The sequence below is a fragment of the Anarrhichthys ocellatus genome, unplaced genomic scaffold (genome assembly GCF_004355925.1).
Source record: "Anarrhichthys ocellatus isolate YVR2014 unplaced genomic scaffold, GSC_Weel_1.0 scaffold23, whole genome shotgun sequence".
Taxonomy (NCBI): domain Eukaryota; kingdom Metazoa; phylum Chordata; class Actinopteri; order Perciformes; family Anarhichadidae; genus Anarrhichthys; species Anarrhichthys ocellatus.
The window spans coordinates 4,515,454-4,538,892 of record NW_022280053.1 but is presented as its reverse complement, the minus strand read 5'-3'; the positions used below and the strand labels follow the sequence as shown (position 1 = coordinate 4,538,892).

The following is a 23,439-nucleotide window of genomic DNA, read 5'->3' as shown; positions in this document are numbered from 1 at the left end:
CTCTAGGCGAGTCGTGCGGAGAGTGATGAAATAGATACTCATTGCTCCGTCGCTCGATGCCTGTCCCTCTTTTCAAGTGAAAGCGCTGCAAACGTTACGGGGACGACAAACAAACATACAAATCAATTAAGTTGTTTTTGATGACAGACTTGTTAAAAAAATTGATTCGGAGACTAAAGTACATTAGTAAACACAATGTCCTTGGTTACCAGAGAATCATTTACTGAAGAAAAGTCTTGCACAACACAGGGAGTAAATGTTGGTCGAGCACAACAATAAACACACAGAGGCATTTTCATCATCGTTTCTCTCCCCCTTACTCTGCATCTTTATCCATACACAGACACAAAACACAGTCTGGTCTTTGCTATTTATCTTTTTTCTTTCTGAATCCTCTTAACGTGGTCATACTAACCACATCAAGTTATTTCGACTTAGAAATCAAGGTTAAACTTGTGCTATACCTCATGTCACAGTAGTGGTCTGAGGTATCTACCCAGCGCTTGGACAGGCCCATGCATGGGGCCGAGGCAGCCATTTCCTTGATGAAAGCATGCATCCTTTTTTGCCCAGAGAACTGAGAACACTGGATCATTTCCATCAAGATGGATAGCTGGACATATTTTTTCACTTCTCTCTAACATTCTGAAAACGCAGTAGCTGATGAAATCTTCCCATGTTGACCTCGAGGTCAACTTTCAATTGGAAGTGGTCAATCAAGAGTGAGTTTCCATTTGAGCCAGCGTAACCATAAATCTCCTTCTCCACTCACTCTTGCCAGCTGCAGGCTGCCATTTCAGCATTTCAGGTTTTCCATCCACTCTTTTTTCTCTCCCTGACTCTGTTTCATCAATTGATTGGGGGTTTCTTTACTTTATTCTTCATTTTCGTTCAAAAGGACCCTTAGAGTGTTGATCTGTTTTTAAAAACACTTTGTGTAGCATGTTACTTCAGTTGTTGGTGAGAACGTGTGGACAAAAGATGATTATATTTACATTATAACATTTTATAACAAATAGTACTTCCAGTCTATTATGAAGACATTATTATCTCTGCCAGGTGCAAGCCTGGAGAGAGGCTATGTGTTTGGTTGTGTTTGGATGCGTTTGCCCGTGACTGAGTGAGCGTGCACCTCTCTGTTTGTCCACGGCGAATCCCGCATTCTGCCGCCGCTAACTGCATCATATTCCTGGTGCCCAGTTATGGCTGCATGCTCAATGACCTCTCCTGTGTTCGGTGACTCATGCTTTCTCGAAACACCTTTTATTACCTGTTTTATACTGCCATCAACTGCCTGCTTAATCCTCACGCACCGCTCTTAACCGGCCCTCGACGAGTAGGGGCCGCTAGTGATAACACAGCTCAGTGCATCCACGGCCCCCAGCCGCTACTCTGCAACCAGAGAAAGAGTTTGCACATTGTTTCTGACAGTGAGTTTGGCTAACAGCTAACGGAACTACCATCACAAGCACTGCTGAGTACCTCTCGACGGCTACTTTGCGGTCACTTTTTTTTTTTGAAGGTTTGCGTGGCTAACAGCTAACATCGAACAGAACTAGCAGTGCACACACAGCTGTACCCCTCCGCCACTTAGCGGGCAGACAGCTTGGTGAGTTTACCTGTGTGTTTTAGCACGATTTTATAACATGTAATATATGAAGATGTTGAGCCCATTGCTTGTATAACATTACGTCGATGCTTGTTTTTGAGTTTGAGTCAGTTAGACGATGCTTTACTGCACTGTTTGTTTTCATTCATCCTCCCAACACAGCAGTGGACGTTGCAGCTCTGCACTCTATTGAGTGCAGTTTTCTAGTTACAAATATATTTACCACTGATTAAATGATTTACAGTAGATTCACAGACTATAATACATACATTTGTAGTGGATTCAGATTTTCAGAGGTAGTTGACACTGTGATGTGTACAATAACTTTAAAAATGTTGAATATTCAAATAACATAATAGATAACCCACAAAACTGTACAACAGTTTCTGCAAAGTGTAGGGCAAGTATGTGCCTCCCAACACAAATTGATTAACATTTCTGTATTTAGGGACGCTTGATGTAATTTCTGTGATGAATCTGGGCTTTTGAACTGAGACGTTTATACAGCACATCTTGACACTTTGAGGACAGTTGTATCTTTTATAGCCGAAATGGAAATGTCAGAGCTTGTCATGCGTCTCTCCTCCCCCTCTCCAGGGTTCTTGTAAAACATGTGATTTTTGCGAAAGCCTGCACAGAGTGTGTACGTGTGCTCATGCGTGCATCTCTTTCTGTGTGTGCGTGCGTGGATTTGAAAGTGTGAGACGAGTATATCTCACCAGCCGAGGCCCTACTGATACTGCTGTGCGGGGACACATGGTAGCACATGACGGAACAGCTTGAATTGTGCAACTGTAGTGCACAAGCAGCCAACAGCAACCACAACACATATTTTTGAAACACAGCTAATATTTATAGTATTTTGTTGCTTCAAAACTAAATTGTATTACCTACATTTACATTATCATATTGAAATTGCAATATTTTGAGGGCATAATTCCTAAATTAAAAAACAAAATTGCATTTGCTCAGCTGTGATCCTGCACACAGGAAAAGGAGAAAAACGAATCATCACCAACTTACTTATACTCTGACTCGACTTGTGTCCAGTTTGCGGCTCAACTCGCAATAACTCAGCACCATGGAGAGTTCATCTACCTCGATAGACTGCCCTCATCAATCCAGCAATTGCTTTAACGTGCAATTTCAGCAATTTTCTATATTCAAGAGGCAGGAGCAGCAAGCCCTGAATACCACGGCCATTTTTATATGTAATTTATGCTTTTACAGTGATTACCGAACCTCCATTCTTGCTGCTTTTTGTGTTAACAATGTGAATAAGTGAGTTTCTTCAGAGCTCACGTCATATAGAGATATTGTGTGGACAGCACTGTGTTCTGCAAGTCTTTCTGTTCCACAAAGATACAGCGGTATGTATCACATATGCACATGCAAGCACTTGTATGTTAATATGTCCAGAAAATAGGATTTGACACTTCTTTGTTGTTTTGCCGTTTCAAATATATGCATGCCTAAATATTAATGTACCATAAAAACTCGGCAGAGCACTCAGGAATGAAAAAAAAAATAATTCTTTGTTCTGCACTTTAGACATATTTGAGATGGAAATATTGATTAAAATGTCCTGAGCAATTATTCCGGCACACAAATACTTTAGTAGGATTGTACAACAAACTCGTCGACAGTCCTGTTCGAAAACACAGGCTGCTGCCTTCTAGGGTGCTGGGAACACTTATGGTAATCTACGATAATCTACTCAGTGCAGACACAGCAACACATTATCCATTTCAATGCTAAGTACACCTCATTCAGAACTTTAAAAAATGCTAACATATTCTGAGAGCTGAGAATAGCTCCAGTGGAACATGTTATCCCTGTCAGGGCCAACACACACACACACACACTGTCAGAGACCTAAAGCTCTTTATGTAAAGAAATGAAAAGTGGATAATAGCTGCTTTAGCTGCACCTTTACCGTATAGTTGTGGAAGAACAGCTCTCTTGTGAAATGAGCCAACACAGCAAATCTTAAGGCTATATGCCCCTTCTGTTGTAAGCATCTAGGGATCAGCAGGGCGGACTGGGCAGGCCATGGACTGAAGAGAAACAGGCAATCATCCAGTTCAGAGATCTTTGCTTTTGTATCATGGCTGCAACGATAACCTCCGATGGTAATTTAATGCCGCCATTCAAGTAATGCACTTTATTGCACCAGTGGATTAAGTAATGATTATTTTGCGAAATTGCGGCCACACGATGGTCAATTAATCTTTAATGAAACTGAAACTTATGAGGCGGAGCGTGGCATTGCAATAAGCAGGCAACTGCTTGCCAAGGCAGTTACAAGCCTCAGTTGTGGCCTACACTCCCCATCTATCACCGTGTAAAAATAGAGCACTCTCGATAGAGACGCAATGAAGAGGCAAAGACGCAGTTGGAGAGTCTCCGTTTTTTAGCATTCATGGAATGTTTGGAGGCCCATATCCTCCAACGTACGTGAAGGAAATATATCAGCCTCTGATGTATGCAGTGAGATTAACTGCCATTTTGAGGTGCTATTTATTTAGAGCGAGCCAGGCATGCTGGTTGCAGGGAATGATGTGCACTGGCAGAGCATGAAGTTAGAGGTTATCAAATGGCTGCACGGGAATTCCAATACGCACCTATTCATTTCATCAGTAACTCTTTAATGATGGTAAGTGTAACTCTTTGCTCCAAAATCCAGTGTTTTTCCCAACAAATACCTGCATCAGAGCTATACAAGCTGAAGCTTTACAGCCCAATCATTCTCAATATGCCCACATGCTACTGCACCAACACAGCAAAGTCAGGAAAGTCACAAAGATAAATGCTTTTCTCTGATTAGTTTCTCATTTCATTTTTGGCCCGAGGGCTCCAATTCTCTTACTCATTCCCCACTGCACTAACAAATGCTGATTGATTTGCTGTTATTGCATGACATCACTTCTACACTGGAGTGGGAGGACAAGACATCAAATTTCCAATTCTTGAATACGTGCTCGGTGGGAGAACGTAGAGGAGAGCAGGAGAGGTGAAGACACAGGAATGAAGAGAGTGATTGATGGAGTGAATGGGAGCCAAAGGATGACGGTGGGGACGAGTCAAGGGCCATGTGCACGAGTGTGGCGGGAGGAGAAGTGAGTGTAATGAAGTAAGACAGAGGAGATGTGTACAGAGACAGAGTACGAGGTAGAGAGAAAGAGGAGGGACAGAAACATTGAGAGGAAAAGCAGGTGGAAAACAATAGATTGCAAAACAGATACTGCTGCACTGAATGTCAGCATCCCAAACGATTCCCCCTGCAATCTGCGTGTGTAGGTGTGTACATGCGTGCGTATGTGTGTGTGTGTGGAATGGGGGTATGGGGTACGGTCGAACAGCAGCGGTAAAGAGGGAGGGCTGAAGCACTCGGTGTTATTGTGCACCCGGCCGCTGGCACCAGCACTGTCAGTAAGCAGCGTTGATCCGTGAACTTGCCATCTGGATTCTCCCACAAATCACATTAAAGTTTCAAGCCCAGGAATACATCACGCTAAATGAATATTGGATCCAGGGGCCGCAGACAGGTCTGATGGAGAAAAAAGCCCTGTGCAACCCAACTCTTTGTGGTCAGACATGATCCATCCATCCCCTTTACGCCCTCCATCCCTCCATCCCTCCCTCCATCACTGATGGGCGGTGGTTCTGATGAGGTTCTGTAGAGGAGAAGGGAACCTACTGGTATTGAAAAAGAGGTACACAAGAACAGGTTCAAAATAAAAAGAGGTTGAAAGTGGGTTTTTTTTCGGTTCGTATTTGAACTGAGATCATGATTGTATGAAAATCTAAATAACCATCTGGCCATGAAATCACACCAGCACGACACCAAATCAGGCCAGGGGCTTAAGGTTGCAGGGGGGCTTCCTCATTTGATATACTCCTACTTCCGAACTCAGCCTTCATTTTAATCTGAACTACGCACCTGTAATGTTTCATGAATGTATCTTGCTTGTACCGACGCTATCCTGGTGTCAAAATCTGCCCACCAACGGGCATATAAACACTCAAACGCAGACTCACGAGGTGAAAACAATCCCAGCGTCAGTGTCGCGCCTGGTAAATAGGACTGAACTATTAGCATCAATAACTGGCATGTAGAATTGACAAACACAGTATGTGTTTGGATCATTTACCCAGCAATGTTTTTCAAAGGGTGTCCCCATGACAATCTATTTGGAAGTTGTCCTAGATATCAGACACAAAACTTGGCATATATTAAGATCTTCATTTGCTTCTAAATCAAGCACAGTTGTCAGTTTAGCGTGTGTTGTGGGTGAAAATCAGAAACGTGAATTGCCACATGCCATATGCACAATACGAAAATACCATTCAACTCTATGACAATACCCCCAAAATGATTAATGTGTACAGTATGAAATTGTAGCCTTATTCTCCCTTTCATTTCAGATAGATTATGTTGATTCTGCATAAATGGATTCCTTTTTTTCACCCAAAGGTGAAAATAATACGTGAGCAGAAAAAATAATGCAATCATTCATCATTCAATAACGTGTTGTGTTCTGGTTCCTGGTTGCCTATTTTCTGCTGAAGCACTGTTTGTGCTCAAGTAAAACCTATTAAGAAAATATTGCCTCACCATAATGCCGCGTCCTAGAAGAGGGAAAAAGATCTATTCAGTTCTTTTCCATTCGAGTGGCTCGTGGAGGTAGGGGTTTATTTTCCCCGGGCCTGGACTGAAGAGAAAGGCTTTACTGTTCGCTGATCAAGCTTCAGTTCTATGAGATGCCCAGGGTGAGATAGGTATTGTTTCAGATTCTAAAAATTATAAATACCATGTCCATGGTGAGAGTGAAGAGGTACTTTCAGCTTGAGCCCTAAATTGGCCTCTAGAATATGAATTGTACTTTTACCATTAGCATATAATAAGCGGAATGCAAACCACATATGTAAACCAGAAACAAATACAAATGGAAACACTTGCTGAACACAGTAATGCATGTGATAGAAAATGCCCACGAAGTAAAATAAATTCTGTGCTAAATAATCCAACACAGCGCAAGCATTGTTGTACAGTTTCACATCATGAGTGATCAGCCACAGAACAGGCAGCTCAAGTTGAACATAGTCGAGCTTTGAAGCACATCCTTTCAAAAAATACATGAGCGCTTGTGACACAAAGCAATCCCGGGAAGGGCAGCCTTCCATTTAGCTACAGCTTTTCCCACTCTGGTAACTTTTTTTCTCACATAATGTGTTTACTTTGTCAGTACGGGTATCATGCATTGACAGTATTACGACTCTCATTTTTCCATTTCAGTTCTTACTCTGAGCACAAGTATACATTTGATTACAAAATGATGAAAACAAATGATTCATGTCACTTTTCAAATTCATTTTGTAAGATTTTGTATTAAGCTCTTGTTATTATTTAGTTTGGGGCCACTTATGTGATGTGAAAAGCATGAAGGCTGCACATTTCAGATTTATTTTTGCCCAAACGCTTCAACGATTTACAACACAGGACGGGAATGTATTTTATTTTATTTTTTCTTGAATTGTACTTTGTCATTTTCAGGTCTTCAGGTCATTTTCCCAGATTACCTGCAGGAGAAGTTTGTCCAGTCGGCCCTGAGCTACATCATGTGCAATGGAGAGGGGGAGTATGTGTGCAGTAACAACCAGTGCATCTGTCAGTGTGCCGACGATTATCCACAATGCAACTGTCCCATCACCGACATCCAGATCATGGAGAACACCCTGTTGGGGATGTCTGAGTCCTGGGTATCCTCTTATAAAGACTTTGAGAACTCTGGTAAGATGTAAATTCCACCAACTTTCATTTATCGTGACAGTTAGGAAAATATTGTATTATTTTAAAGCATACCTATACAGCAGTTAAAGCTGTATAGGTATGGTGAACGGGAGGTTGATGCCCAATGAAAAAGGCACAGAATAATTGTCTCTGGCCGCAGAGCAGCAGCTGAGCGGCGGCGATGCAGTCAGCTGTGTGTTTAGTTCTGTTGGCTGTTAGCTGATAGCCAGATACATTGTCAAAAAAAATAAAAGTGAGAAAGCTGTTTTCCCTATGGACATACAGTCTATGGTTACCCCCCACTGTGTTACTTGCCGCAGAGTAGCAGCTGGGGTTCGGTGATGCACTCGGCTGTGTGATCGCTTGCGGCCCCTACCGGCTCGGGGCCAGTAAAAAGTAGTGAGTGAGGTGTCAGCATGCTGTCAATAGCCGTATAAAACAGGTTTTGAGAAAGTCACCGCTACCACAAGAGGTCCTTGAACATGCAGACATAACTGGCCTCCTAAAATATTGCTGCAGCAGAATGCGAGATTAGCCGTGTACAACAACGAGGTGCACAGTCACGTCGCACGGACGCACGCATGCGAGCGACGCATGATTCTTTTGGCGGATATAATAATCAGAATTTTGTTACTTTATTTGTTATCTATCAGGAATAAATTACAACAAAAAGACAACTTTTGAAAGTAATATTCTCTCCCATACGAATATCTCCGTTTTTACTGAATGCAAAGGCAGACTTAAAAGTCGGCGCTAAAATATTGGACACAATGGGGAAAAAAGCACAGCTAGTTCCCAGCTGTTACATTGCAAGTCACCATGTTTATCTATTATTGATATGATATAAAAGTGTCCCAATAAAGCCTGCCAGCAACAGATAAATATATTTATGTACCATAGAGGACAGTTAATGTGAGTCATGGAGGTCACTGAGTGCAGTAAGTCTGGGAAGAGGTGGAGGAAAGTACATACAAAGAGGGCACAAATATTTATATGAATGTATTATACTGTCCCAAAAAACCAAATGCATTTTACACACTCACCAAAAGAAGACATTAAGGAATCAATAAACGTTTGCAGGGTGTGTAACGTGTCAAAAATTATCACTTTGTTTTTGGTTTAAAAAAATGGGACTAAACAGACAGATTGTATAATTTACTGCATATAACCATAACAGTAGGTAACAACTAGTGTTTAATAACAGTAAATTGAACATTCTTTTTTTATGGAAGATCCTGACAAAATGGTAAAAAAAAGTACCAAAATAGTATACGCTAGTTTAGTTGCATAGCCTTTTCTGAGGTTCTGCATTTTTAAATACAGCATTTTTTGATCTAAAATAAAAATGACGTTATTGTATAGATTAAATGAAATTTGTGCTTATATATTCTGGACCCAACAAATTGAGATGTAAAGGCAGAAGAGGTAAAGTGGGGTTACATTCTGAGAGCTGTAATCTCTAGATAAGGTGCTGGGTCACTTGAGATAAGAGTCATTTGAGGGACTAGGACTCTTTGGAAGCTGGATCAAGAAAGAGATCCTTGATGGCTTTGAAGCCTGTGTAGAAGGACTTGGCAACTGTTACACTGTCATGAAGGGATGACATGATAATGATTGTTTTTGGTGAGGAAATCAGACAATTTTGAATATTGGATGCTGGCGACACCCAGCTTTTCTCGGAAAAAGGCGAGGTAGGTGCCTGACATCTCTGAAAACTGGGTGGGGGGGATATGGCAAGTTCAAAACAGGGGTGGAGAAGAAATCTTGTGTCTTTGAAGAAAAAAGGGGGAAGGAAGCTGTGACATGCCTGGGAGGAGAGTGGAGGAAGGTCTGACATTTCTCGACTGTGTCTCGAAAAGAGCTCTCAACTCTAATGCTCTTAAACTATCTTGGAAAGGTCTGTAGGAGGTGGCTGGCTTACTGCGCAGGTCTTGAATATGGGGATCTTTTCCTTTTAGAGTTGAGTGTGGAGAAGATTTGCGTTCCGTGTTACTTCTTTTCTCCACAAAAATATTGTTTAGTGCTGCAGATTAAGGCAATATCATTAGATTATGTGTAGCTTCTTGACTGTTGATATCGCTAAGGAACCATTTTAGGCATTAAATTGTTAACTTTATTATTTATAATGATGTGCTTACATTTATCTTCAGAGACAATAATAAGCTATTCTGACTTGTTTGACTCAATATTTTCTTAATTAGCACTCCAAATAAAATATTCCCTGCCCTTGTGTATTTGCTGCTGGAGTCTGAGTAACATTGTCATGCCCCTTGTTGCTAAAAATTGGAGTTAGTGTTGAAAACAAGGGTCAGAGAGCTGGGCTCACGGTTGTCTAGGGAGGAGAAAAGCAATATTTATCAGAAGCAGCAGCAGGAACATAAGGGCAATAATCAACACTGGTGGGCACAAATTTGTTTGGGCAGTGCTCTTCAGTGAAAGTGTGGGAGCACAGAGTAAAAGGGTGTTTACTGAACTGAGGGTTTCAATTCTCTGTAAATGCTCAAAAGAGAAGCAATCCAAAAGTAAAACCCGATACATCCAACCACTTACATAAAACAGATTGGTCAGGATTCTGGGCGCTCACTGAGCACTGCCACCTCACCATGATTGTCTTCAATAGGCACAATGAATTGGATTTTCCTTTAAAAAACAATGTATAGACTGTGTTCAAGACGTTTCGGGGCGTCCACTTATAAAAACGTAGTGACCGGGTGTCAGATCGTAAGCACACGTCCAAAAGTAAACTATACAATGCCGTACACAGCACTGAGAAAAACAAAACACATATAGCAAGTGAATCATCAATCAATTCCAAATGATCCCTTTGCAGTCTGACAAACGTAAAAAAAAGAACAAAAAAACGTTTTGGGTTGATTGGTCAGTATTGAGTTAACGTTTTGTTAATGGCAATAGTTTTATGTCCTTGCCTTATGAACTGAACTCCCATGAAAGCAACAACGCGTATGCAAAAAAAGTGTTACACTCTTCTGATGATACAACCAACTTTTACTTAATTTCACTTTTACTTAAGTCTACCGTAACAGTTGATTTAGTTGCACGTCAGATCAAAACAGAAGTCAGCAGAGTAATAGCATACATGGAAGCTACAGTACAAAAAAAAAGTACTCCTTTGTTCCCTCCCTCATCAGTTAATAAAAGTTTATTCTGACGGAGTGAGAGCATGTTTTGTTTTGTGTCGTAAAAATGCCTCAAGAAATACAGCGGATTCAAGAGTTTTGTCACTCTGCAGTATGAATCCTCCAAGCAGTTGGTTTGTTGTTGCTTTGTTTGTAATTCTACCCAGGATGCTTGCTGGATTAGGGTTGAACAAATAAGTGTTTTGTAAAACAAACCCATTCGGCAATATTGTCAGCATTCTTATCATTTGTATGAAAACACACCGGTTGGTTCACTGATAAAAAAAAGATTTATTCACTATTCCAACAAAGTTGAACAAATGCTAGAAATGTTTAGACTCGCTATGAAAATGTTAGCTCCAGTAGTTTACCTGCTGCTTACCTGTGTACCTTATTCGCTTAAAAGTTTGAGGATGAATGTAAAGTGCTCTCCTTTAATTCAAATCATCTGATTATTTAAACTATTTTAGAATATCTAACTCAGCAAATTCGAAGCATTCAGGTCAGAAAATGTACGACACACTCTAATTCCTCTTTTGTCACTTTTTCACATTCTCTCTCTCCACTCCTTATCTCTCTGCTTTGCAATCTGCTCTCTCACTCCAACCCTCTCTGTCATCCAGATGAGTTCAAGTCCTTCCTGAAGAGGCTACCCTCCACTCACTTTCTGCCCATCAGCAGTGTGCATCTCCTGTGGGGCAGCGACTGGGACCTTCAGGCCCGCTACAGGCTCCTGCAGAGTTCCCTGGAGATCCAGCGGCTCAAGATCCAGCGCACCGCCCGCAAGCTCTTTGGCCTCAGCATCCGTTGTCACCACAACCCCAACCACCAGATGCCTAGGGAGAGGTGGGTAGATACACGACCTCCACATCATAGTGGGAATGAGGTGTGGATTTACTCAGCAACATGCAGTAAAGGTGCCGTTTTTTGGCGCTGATATTGTTTAGATATCTGCTTTTACAAGTGCAAGAAAAGCAAGAGGATGTGGCAGTGTAATGACATCTTTCAGGGAAATGTCTCCTCTGAGATGATGTAGAGGTTTTATTTTGATTGTTGCTTTTTGAAGCATGCACAGTAAGGATATCATCCATTTTACATTTCAACTTATGGCTCTGTTGTTTCTGTCCATCAAGCCAACTTAGTGCTGAGGCTTGCACATGCCCAAAGCACTCTTGCTCACGCTTGTATTTCACATTGCAGTCTGAAAAGAAAATGTAGCTGTGGGAGTTTTCTTGATAGGTCATTGCACACATCTATCACCGCCTACTGCAGTTGCAGCTTAAGAGCCTTGCTGTAGATGTGCTATGGTGTTAGCATTGCCTGAGACGCTAGGAATTTCCCCTTCCGCTGCAGCAAATATTAGAAAACACCATGGAAAATATGCAAAGTTCACAGGTGCCAGATGAAACATCCTGAAAACCGTTCCGTGTAGGGGGATGTCGCTATACAAATGGAAACAGAAATCGTGAAATATTCATTTAAGTGGTCTGAAAATGAGCAGTTGTCAACTGTCACTGACAGAAAAGGCACACACCTACGTGTATGTGTGTGTGTGTGTGTGTGTGTGTGTGTGTGAGTGTGAGAGTTGGCAAAGGTTTGTTCTGAAGTGTTATCAAAGAGCCACCTCCTCTTCCATGGCGTATGCATCAAGGGTGCCTGATGGAGCTGGAGAAAAGAGCAGCGTGTTTTATTTGCTTGCTTGTGTGAGACAGGTTTGCATCAGATGGAAGACTTATTTGTTTTCATTACGTCTGTTTGTGTGTGTGTGTGTGTGTGTGTGTGTGTGTGTGTGTGTGTGTGTGCGCGCGTGTGTGCGCACGTATGCGTGTGCATGCTGGGTGAGCTTTTATCTAAAGCTCACCCAGGGGTTCTAAACTATGTTATGTTTTCATTTTAGTGTTAACGGTTGTACAGAAAATCATTTTGTTTTATTTCCACCCGTCAACATCTAATGCAAATTATTAATTGTTTTACTAATATTTAACATAGTTATTGTAAGAATAACTATGTTAAAAGGCCATTTGTTAGTTTGCCCCATGCATGTGTATAGTCAGTATAGTGCCATAAATCTATCTTCTCTTGTCCCCAATTGAAGAAAAAGTTCCCCCATCACCAACAGGGACTCCAACCTTCACCTCTCCTCTGGGCAGCTTATAACAGTTGATCAGGGGATGAGGTAATTGATGTAAAGCTGAAGGCCCATAAACCATCAGCCCAAGTGTTTTCAAGGTGTTTGCCAACCACCTCAGGGAGGCCTTCCAGCACATCCTCAACCTGTCAGTAAAGCGGCAGAGGGAGCTGATGACGATGTGAAAAACATCCTGCCTGGCATCCCAGTGGCCAAGAATGGGCACACCAGGGCTCTAAATGACAACAGGCCAGATCCGTTGTGAGGGGCCATTTAGATTCCCTCCAGATCATACATAAGGCCCACAATGGGGAGGATGATAGTGTCAACCACCTGCTACTCTGTGCATACTTGGACAGGCACTGTAAGAATCATGTTCATTGACGTCTCCTGTGGTGTAAACGCCAGCCAGTTTCCTCTGCTGGGAGAATTTCCCCTAGTGATCACTTGGAATACAGATTACCCCCACTGATTAGGGATGTCAGCTTTGGTTGATTTTGCTTTGGATAGTCTGAAACCTATGAACAGGTAACTGACTGGTTGATTTAAAAAGAATTAAAGCAAAATGAAATGAAATACAAAAGGGAATGTCTCTTGTCCTTCATGTAATTTTGCTCAATGAGCTTAGAGCGCATTTCAAAGCACTATCCAATTAGAGGTGCTGAAATTTTTATATTTTTTGTCGTAAATGTCTTGCCGTTTATTTTATTTTCTGTTGGCTTTGCTGAAGTTTATTGCCCTGTTTCGATCGGGTCACGAGGGTGCTCCGATTTATTGGCCACTGAACGCTATCGCCTCCTATTATTGTGAAATAGTTTGATCAGTGGTCTTTAAAAAGACCCATCAGCTGACGTTCTAAATTGAAACATTTTAAATATTTGTCAATATTATTCTCATTTGTCCGCTTTCCTGCCTGCTCTTTAATTTGCTCTGAGAGCCACACAGCTGCACTCACACTCACACACACACACACACACACACACACACACCCGCTCCGTTGGGCCGCTAAATTACAAATCCTGCTTTAATGACGGCATCACTTGCCCTACACTGCCTCTGATTGGCTAGTACTCATTGCCTCTGTTGATTGGGTTAGTTAGGTTAAGGCATGAGGAGTAAGATTGGTTAGAGTTAGTATAAGAATATCAAGGTAAGCCAGTCAGAGGCAGAGTAGGGTGGATCAGAGGAGTAAAGCCTATCAAACGACCAAATGACTCAAAAGTAACCAGGATAAAAGCGATGGTGGAGCACTATTATTGGTTGGTGAAATCATCCCCCAGATTTAGTAACACCTTATAAGAAAACTGGACTGCATACTGATATGCAGGACAAAGAGAGGACATAAGAACTTGATACTTTCTGAGAAGCCTGTGGTTGAACCATGGTGCTGCAGGTGGCTCACAGTATTTTTGCAATGAGCTGGAAAGGTAAGAAAAGAGAAAAATAAAGTTTTTTTTGTGATGCTTTATTGCCTTGGCGACCTAGCTAACAAAGATGGCTCATTCATGGAGGCGAGCGTGGACTCGCTAATGTTTTTTTTGTATAATGGAAGGTGACCTTCGTACTACAGCTGCTTGATAAAGCATGTATATCATAAATGTGAAAGTGAGTGAATGTATATTCAAAGCGAAGTTAAAAATGGAGGTGTGCATTATCCCATAATGTATTGACTGACACCACAACACAGTAGAGTGATGCATTCTTCATGAACCAGCTCCTGGTTTCATTTTATTTCATAATTCTTACATGCTGTCTCAAAGCATTCGTAATGTGCCAGTCCTAGTGCGCTTTTAGTTTGATTAAATTGTGGATGGCAAAATAAGGGCAAGTTACTTATTATTAATTGCAATTATTATAATGCTACATTTTGTTATCAACTTAAACTTATCCAAAAAAGATTTTAAAATTTAAATCATGCTGCACCTTCACCATTTCACAATGCAAAATGTCAGTAAATAAACACGTTTACATCAGCTAATGAAAGACCTGGCCATAATTACAATTGCATATCACCAACTTGTCATTTTTCCAGGTTTACCTCACCGCAAGGCATCCATTCATTACAAAGCATCATAAATCCCTGTTGTGAACACACACACACACAAACCTAGAGCTGAGCTACTGTATATTGGATTTGCTATTGCATTTCCTGTAATGAATATAGCAGCCTGCTTCAAGGAGAATGAACATAGCCGTTTGTCTTTGGTATAAATGATTGATAGTGACAGATATGAAGTAGCTTCACTCCCAGCCAAATCATTTGCATCCAGGCTTTGCATTAGTTGTAATTATTCATGTCAAGCATATTTAGAAATATGAATGTGCCCTCCATGTGATGAATTAATTTGCCCTAATTTCTATTGATTTTGACATGGCACCGGTTTTTAAGATTTTCTTAAACATGTTTAAATCAAATTTTACATCTAGTTTGATACAACATATATCCTGTCAAATCTTCAAGGCTCTTTCTCATCCAGAGCTACCAACAGCTCCCCCCCAATCCCTCACGATCCATAGCAACAGGAAGTACGTTATGATACACTGCCAGTTCAGGATAACACTCTGCAGATAATCCAGTAAGGAGAGATGATGTGACACTTTACATTAAGCATTTATTGCTCATTACTTCTTTCGCAAGGCCGAGCTCTGACAACATACAGTGTACAGCTGCAGCTGTGGTGGATGAAGCTGAAGCTGAGGATGTTGTGATTGCCCAGACTGCGGCTGTCATATAACATAGCACCATGCATAGTAACAACCACACATGGGTTGTTACTATGCATGGTGCTATGTTATATGACTACTCTTTACTGCCCCTATTAACATTCACCAAGAAAGCATAGTTAAGCCACATGGGATTGGAACCCGTGGTGCTTATATCAGATATGACAGATGTGTTACACACCACAGGAGTTCAGGAATCCAGTAGCTTCAAAGCTCAGCCAGCACAACCATTCCAATTCACTGCACACCCCTGCATTAGTGCTACATCCATTATAGACTGTGTCCCAGTCATAATCATAACAAGCACAGCCATGGCTACAGCCACAATCACACTTCATAATGCATGATGCGATATCATGATAGAACTCAACCTATATCATAACACAGCTCTCTTTAGATCAGAGGGTATGCAAAATGTGGTGCGAAAATATTGAAAAGGAATATTGAAACTCACACTATTGTTAATACAAAGTTTCCATTACCCTGCTCTGATGTTCTCTTCCTCTCTTTTCTTTTCCATACTCCAACACATAACATATGCTATGTGACTTATACAATACCAAGGCTGTTTAAGGCTTGAATTCTTGAAAACAATCAACCAATGTATTTTCATTTAACTTTCTCTGGCAAATCTAACCAAGCTGCTGCTCTTTTGAAACAAATAAGGCAAACAATAAAACTAGCTGCATGATGTTATGACAGTTATTGCAAATATATTCAATTGCATTTGCTTTCAAACCTTTGCCACTAAAGGTCTTCTTTACAATGAACACGTGGTTAAGATTTGTTCGTCAGTAAGAGGGTTGTGCTGGTATCATATTTACATATTATGATTATTGTGGCCAAATAATCACTGTAAATGGCAGCATCATGATAATCATCTCACTATCAGAGCTAAAATATAGAAAAAAAGAATTCCCACCACAATTGTATGATGTATAATACTTTATTTGCATTGTATGAAACATTCATGTTTTCAGGCACATTCTTTTTTCTTTTGGGTGTAAATAGTTGTGAATGAATAATTACATTGGGCAAAGGTGAAGCTCACCTGTGAGGAAGAACAGACGAGCACAAATTTGAAACAGTACGTTTCTTTTGTGAATGCCAAACTGCATGCACCAACACATTCTTGCACTTTTTATAATGTCAGTAGCTCTGCCTGCAATGCTGTAGATGGGTGTGCGTCGCATACACAGGCTAAATGAGGCGTCGGTGTCACACACTGAGTTGTACTGACCAAGCTGCGTTATTGGACGGGTTGCATGAACACATAAACTTGCTGTGCTTCAGTAGGTTGACTAGCTAATGTAAACATAGCAAGTTATGGCCAAAGTAGCTTCAGCTCAGAGTTAGACAGATGAGGAGCAAAGGTATTAGCCCTTAGAGCTAATAAAAATGTAACAGCTAACAAAGACATGAACGCCGTGGTGTGTTTACGGTCCACTCTGAAAATTTGCGATAATCGCAGTATTGATAGTAATATGAATTGTTGATTTACCATCAGAATGTTTCCCTTCAATATTGTCAAACCCGTATAATTGCACATCTCTGCTTGCTGACTCTTTAGTATTCATACTGCGATGGACTGGAAAAACAAGCTTGAGGCAACTAACATGATACACTCATCTCTCTGAAGACACTCCAGGCCAAACTGCATAACTGCAGAGAGGCAATGGAAAATGATTAAAAAAAAATCACAAATACAGTTCTTGCACCAGGAGATTAAGACGTCTTATTTCTAGGGTAAAAGGCAAAAGCAGAAATAGTGCACACAACAGGATCAAGAAATAGCTGCTCCACACAAGGCACATTCCAAGTTTGCAATCAAACAAACAAGCTGGAAGACAATATTGAAATATCCTTTTTATTGCAAGCAGTGATACAAATCAAAAAGCCCAACCATTTACAGAATTGCACTGAATTGAATTCCAGCCATTCAACGACCACTGAATGTCAAAACATTTTTGTGTGGGAGAATAAAGGACACATTCAGTACTTTTCAAGATTTTTACATTTCCTAAAATGCAGGGGATAATTTATAGCATACATTCACTTTATCACATCTTCAATTTGAAGTCAAAGTTAGTGGAATCAAGCATTGTGCTTCCATTGTCCTCTATAGATGATTTGTTCCAGGCTCATTTTGGGTATTGCTTGGGGGGCTTTATGGCCTGGTGAGAATGCATCGTCATCCATCATAGTTAAGCCTTAGCTTCATTAACATGTCAAGCTAACCTTGATCAGCCGCCCTCTGAAAAATCAGGATTCAGAATTCACCTCCTACACTCAGAAAAGAAGTTCCAGTATACTGTCAAGATGACAGGGAAAGATGCCTGAGGGGAGAAGAAGAGCCACGATTAGAATAACAAGTAATGCCTTCCACCTGAGGGGAATAACGCAACTCCTCCCCTTTGAAGGGAAGAAATTATCCTATTCCCAGACCATCCTGACTAGATGATTTGCATGTGTGCAAACCCTTTAACAATGCATTTCATTGACGGTTTGATTATTTATGTGTTTCATATCTTCGAGCTATTGGTGTCCATTCATACAAGTACAAGGTACAAGCATACTCTAGATACAGTAATGCATCCCAGTTAACTTAATGATGGGTTTTATTCTTAAATCCTTCAAGTGCATTACCACCCAATTAAAATATAATGAAACACAATTAAAATCATCATGTCCACGGTAATAGATGTGAAATCAAGTTTCAAATCTTTGACATTTTTTTGTAAGGATGTATCGAGCTAAATGAAAGGTCTTCTGGAAATTTTGTCAGCAGTTATGTCTTGCATAGATATTTTGTAGTAAATGGGACAACAAATAGTGCTGATATGATAAGCCTTTGGACTTTCCATCTGACCACTGTTATTCCTTCGTGATTTTCTTTCTCCTTTCTCTGTAGATCTGTGATGCAGTGGCTCAACAGGGTTCAGTCCTTCCTCTACTGCAATGAGAACGGGTTCTGGGGGACCTTCCTGGAGAGCCAAAGGACATGCGTGTGCCACACAGGCGTCACGCTGTGCCAGCGACCCATCCCGTGTGTCATAGGTGGCAACAACAGCTGTGCCATGTGCAGCCTGGCAAACATCTCCCAGTGTGGCTCCTGCAACAAGGGCTACAAGTTGTACCGTGGTCGCTGTGAGCCCCAGAATGTGGACTCAGAACGTAGTGAGCAGTTCATCAGCTTTGAAACTGATCTGGACTTTCAGGACCTGGAACTCAAATACCTGTTGCAGAAAATGGATTCGCGACTGTACATTCACACTACTTTCATCAGTAATGAGATCCGACTAGAGACCTTCTTTGACCCTCGATGGCGTAAGCGCATGTCCCTGACGCTCAAGAGTAACAAAAACCGGATGGACTACCTCCACATGATAATCGGTCTATCGATGAAGATCTGCCAGATGCGAAATAGCAGCATTGACCCCATGTTCTTTGTTTATGTCAACCCATTCAGTGGTAGTCACTCAGAAGGCTGGAGCATGCCCTTTGGAGAACATGGTTACCCGCGCTGGGAAAAAGTACGACTGCAGAACTCCCAGTGCTTCAACTGGACTCTCCTGCTGGGCAACCGGTGGAAGACCTTCTTTGAGACGGTGCACATCTACCTGCGTAGCCGTGCTAAGATCCCAACTGGCCTACGCAATGACACAGGACAGGGTCCGGTGGATCTCGGAGACCCTAACAAGCGCCAGATCTACATAAAAATATCTGATATTCAAGTGTTTGGCTACAGCCTGCGCTTTAATGCCGACCTGCTCCGTAGTGCCGTACAGCAGGTTAACCAGTCGTACACACAAGGAACTCAGTTCTACTCATCCTCATCTGTTATGCTCCTGTTGCTGGACATTCGGGATCGAATTAACCGCCTTGCACCTCCGTCTGCACCTGGCAAACCCCAGCTGGACCTCTTCTCTTGTATGCTAAAGCATAGGCTCAAGCTCAACAACAGTGAGATGATTCGAGTAAATCATGCCTTGGACATGTACAGCACAGAGATTCTAAAACAATCAGATCACCTGACTGCTAAACTCTGTTGAACATAATAACACAAACACAAGGACGGCAAACTGAAACACCCAACAAATGAACTATGAGGGGAAATTAATCCTAATTTTTCTTTCTCTTTTTCATTTTTGGACCTTTTCTGCCTTTTGATGTAATATTAACTTTGTAAGCATAATTCTTAAAGAGATAAAGGAAAAAGGCATTGATGAAAAGCATTTCAGATAAGATAACGAAGATCAATGGAACCACTATAAAGACTGTATCATATTTGTCCCAGCATGTCTGTCATTCCCTAAAAGAACTTAAAAGAGAGAGAAAAAAATGAAATATAAAATCTATGTACTGGTGAAAAAGAGGCCTTGATTTTACTCTGAGGGATCAAAGGTTATATCTGAAACTGCCATTGTTTACTGAGAAAAACATTTTTAAAGTAATAACGATATAACACAAGGGCAGACCAGATATCCTTTTATTTCAGCTAATGTGCAAAATATTTCAGATATAATGGACCGTTTAATATTTAAAAAAAAAAATATTTCTACATTGTAAGGATTAAATAGCCCTAGTGAGTAAGTAGGCAACACATTACTTCTAGACTCTTTATTACATTTCAAACCCACAGCAAATCTGCATTGCTCTTCGTGAGCTATGAGGCACTCTCTCATAGTTCTGACACATAAGGCACACAGCACGGCAGTAACGGATCGTCATGTCAAATAACAAAAGCCAGCTGTTTATATATATACATATATATGTGGGTGAATGTACGTGTGCGTGCGCGTGTGCAAATGTGCGTGTACATTTTCTTTGGCTTGATGCTTATTGCTGTTCGTTAATTGAATGTGTCATTTGAGATTTGACTCCAGTCTAAGCAAAATCTTGCATTTGGAGCGCTTCTTCCCGTGTTTGAAATTCAAGCTGTGTTTTTCACAAGGCAGTACCTCCTGGTGCGTGAGTGCAATATTGTGGTCTGAAGATTTAACAATCAATGCTATTTTGTACAGCTTTGCAAAATGTACATGTTGTGACTGCTGATTTGTGGAGCTTTTCAGCACCAAGAGCAAAATGTAAACATTCATCATTCAGACACATTTGCAAGACAACTTAAAGCCATACACTTCCCTGAGGTAGACATACGGTAAGACATAAAGTTCATGACAAAAAGTATGTACGTGAAAAAAAATTTAAAAAATGTTCCATTTTTATGGTTTTATTTTATTCTCTCAGTTTTTAGATAAGAGCACAGCAAAAAGGGAGATGACAAGGGAAGGCATATTATGTTGGATAAGAATTGTGTTGTAAAGCCACTGAATTTCTCTGTTGTGCCACAGGAAGAAAAAAAGAAAAAAAAAAGAAATGGTTATATTAAAGCTTAAAATACCTTTTTGGCAGTGTTTAATCTGTAAGCTTTTTATGACCACATGTAAAGATTTCCATTTTTCTCTCAAGATATGGAATTTAACCTTGTTTTTGCATGTTGCTGGAAACATCAACAGAGCTGCAACTGTGTTTAACACTCTAAATCATCAAACTGAAATATGAAATACTACCTATGTATTGTCGGTCACACTTTATTTGGGTAATCTGATGCTGAGACATTGCTATTGCTGTTTAGTTTTTGTAGGTCCACTCCATTACCTGCATGTTTGTTAACAACAACAAAGGCAAGGCCAGTCATGTCATACAACCCTGCTGTTCTAGCCGTTGGTGGGGTTGAACTTAAAAAAAAGAGGAGATTTCATTTTTGCTGCCGTGGCTCCCAAACTCTGGAAAATCCTTCGTCCCAGTGTAAAAGCTGCCAGCCCATTTGCAAGAATTTAGACTAACGTCAAACAAATGTTCTATTCTTCAGATTGTTCTGTTGTTTTTAATGTCTGTTGGGTCTCTTAATGTAGCTATAGTTTGGTTCCCTTGGTACTTTTTGTTTCATTTTGTGTTCTTGTAAATAATTGTTGTTCTTTTACATTGTGATGTCACTCGTCTTGTGGGGTCAGCTGAAAGCAGAGGCATGTAATACAGGAACAACCGTGGTGAGTTGTGACATAAACATGAACCAGGTTGCAATTCCTCCAATCCAATACGTCTTGAAAACAGTGGTCAAATTTTGGGGCATCGATTAAGCAAGAAATTGCAGCAGCCCTGGAATAAAACCTGTTTCTGATTCTTACGGACGGATCTTTGTCAGCTGCAGATTTTACTGCATCCACAATCACAGCTTTGATGTGCATTCTTGCCGTGATGTAACTGACAGAATAATCTCTGGCTTTGTGTGGCGATGATTATCCTTATCTTTTGTTTTGCTGTTGCTAGTCTTTTCGTGAAGCACATTTAACTCTTGAGAGGTGCTTTATAAATAACAATTTAGTCAGATATGTAACTATGTTTCACTACAAATCTCATCAATTTCAGGTGATTCTGTAGTCTGGAAAATAGTTTACCAATTTCCAATTTACGGGTTAGCGTGCGTATATGTGGTGGCTGGTTCAGGATGACTGAGGCTCAGGTTGTCAGGCTCAGCTCTGTGTTTTCAAATCAATCTCACAGCACGATACTTTCACCAGTCTATTTCTTTTGTCAGGTCAATACCTCAACATCCGTAAAGGTGCATTTAGTGAGTGAGCAGTTACCGCTGCAATGCTATTGTTTCGAATTTGCATAGGACGGCAGCACTGCCTCTAGGACAACAGCAGCAAGGGGAGAGAGAACCAGTGGATACCTTTCAAATGTATTGTATCGTGACCAATCTGCTCGGGTGTAGATGGTAACTGCAAGCTGTCTCAAAGCTCCTTGGTATTGTTGTTTATCAGGCCAAGTTATGAATTTTGAGCTTATTTTCAGCATGCTTATGCTAATTAATGGTAGACTGTACACTTTTGCAAATATGTTAGGATCCATAGCATTGCCATTCTAACATTTGCATGCTAACAGTATCTCCTAATGGATTCTTTCAAGATGCCTGAGATGGCCACAAGCCTGCAGTCAATAGATATGCAGTAAATTGGGGACTTGATTGTTCAGCATTAACATTGGACTATCCAAATGAATTGTTACATTCTTATTATTTATATTATTATTAGTATTATTAAGTGCCTGTTATCTATCCCTTTAACACGTTTAGAGCTGGAGAAAACTTTTAGATGTTATACAGACGAGTGACACTGAATTAGCTTCAGAATTTAGGACCATAAATGCTGATCTAATAAACACTTTTCATCTCCTCCTGAGATCTACCCCTTTCAGAAGGTTTGTGCATGTGGGGAAATCAAACACCAGACAGAGGGTCAAAGGATGACTTGAAGTTTTGGTTGACATTTTTTGTCCCCTGTTGTACAATGTATCTGTAAATATGAACTCTGTTACAGTAACAACCTCTGCTACAGTAACATTATTATAATAATATAACAGTATTGAAAGGGAATACAAAGACTACTTTAAAAAAAAGCCCTCCATTTGAGTACATCAGCACAAAGTACAGGGCACTCATGTCAAATGTATCTAATTAGATTCATGACAATGTATGACTGTTTTTATATTGTCAAAACATTCTGTACATTACGATTTAGTTTTGAGCCACCGCAAGGTCCATAAAACAAGCACATTTACTCGTATGGCATTATGCTACCACAGTGTTGCTTACATGTATCCATGGATATGTCTGAAGATTTTTACACCTAATACCTTGCCTATGTACTTTTTTGCTGTTCTGTTGACACCATTATATCAGCTTATTTCAAATGAATGTTTCATATAATAATCTATTTCTCATTAAAAGGCTATATTTAATAAGAAGAGCAAGGCTTGTTTGTACCATTTCCCATTCTAGAAACTGTTATTAGTATTTTGCTTATAGGGTATACCAAATGCTATGTAAGATTCAGAGTACTGAACTGTTGTTACAATAGGATTGTGTTGGCCAGTAAACAAAGAAATCTGCTTGACTTATAGTGTAAAAGCAACAATCAAAATGCTTACAAGTGTTTTATGAATTATTAAAAACATTGTAGCTCTTTTAATCATATTCCGAGGA

The 23,439-nt window shown here is 40.5% G+C and overlaps 1 protein-coding gene across 5 annotated transcripts in view; it reads left to right on the top strand.

Annotated features, from left to right (window-relative positions):
• Positions 1 to 23,195, top strand: part of brinp1 (bone morphogenetic protein/retinoic acid inducible neural-specific 1) — a 152,914-nt gene extending 129,719 nt beyond the window's left edge. For all 5 annotated transcript variants that reach the window (XM_031860066.1, XM_031860067.1, XM_031860065.1 and 2 more), the window contains 3 exons: positions 7,167 to 7,403; positions 11,164 to 11,386; positions 18,304 to 23,195. In XM_031860066.1, the coding sequence (XP_031715926.1) occupies positions 7,167 to 7,403; positions 11,164 to 11,386; positions 18,304 to 19,444 (1,601 nt within the window). In that variant the 3' untranslated portion in view covers positions 19,445 to 23,195. The remainder of the gene's footprint in view (positions 1 to 7,166; positions 7,404 to 11,163; positions 11,387 to 18,303) is intronic.
• The last annotated feature ends 244 nt before the right edge of the window (positions 23,196 to 23,439 follow it).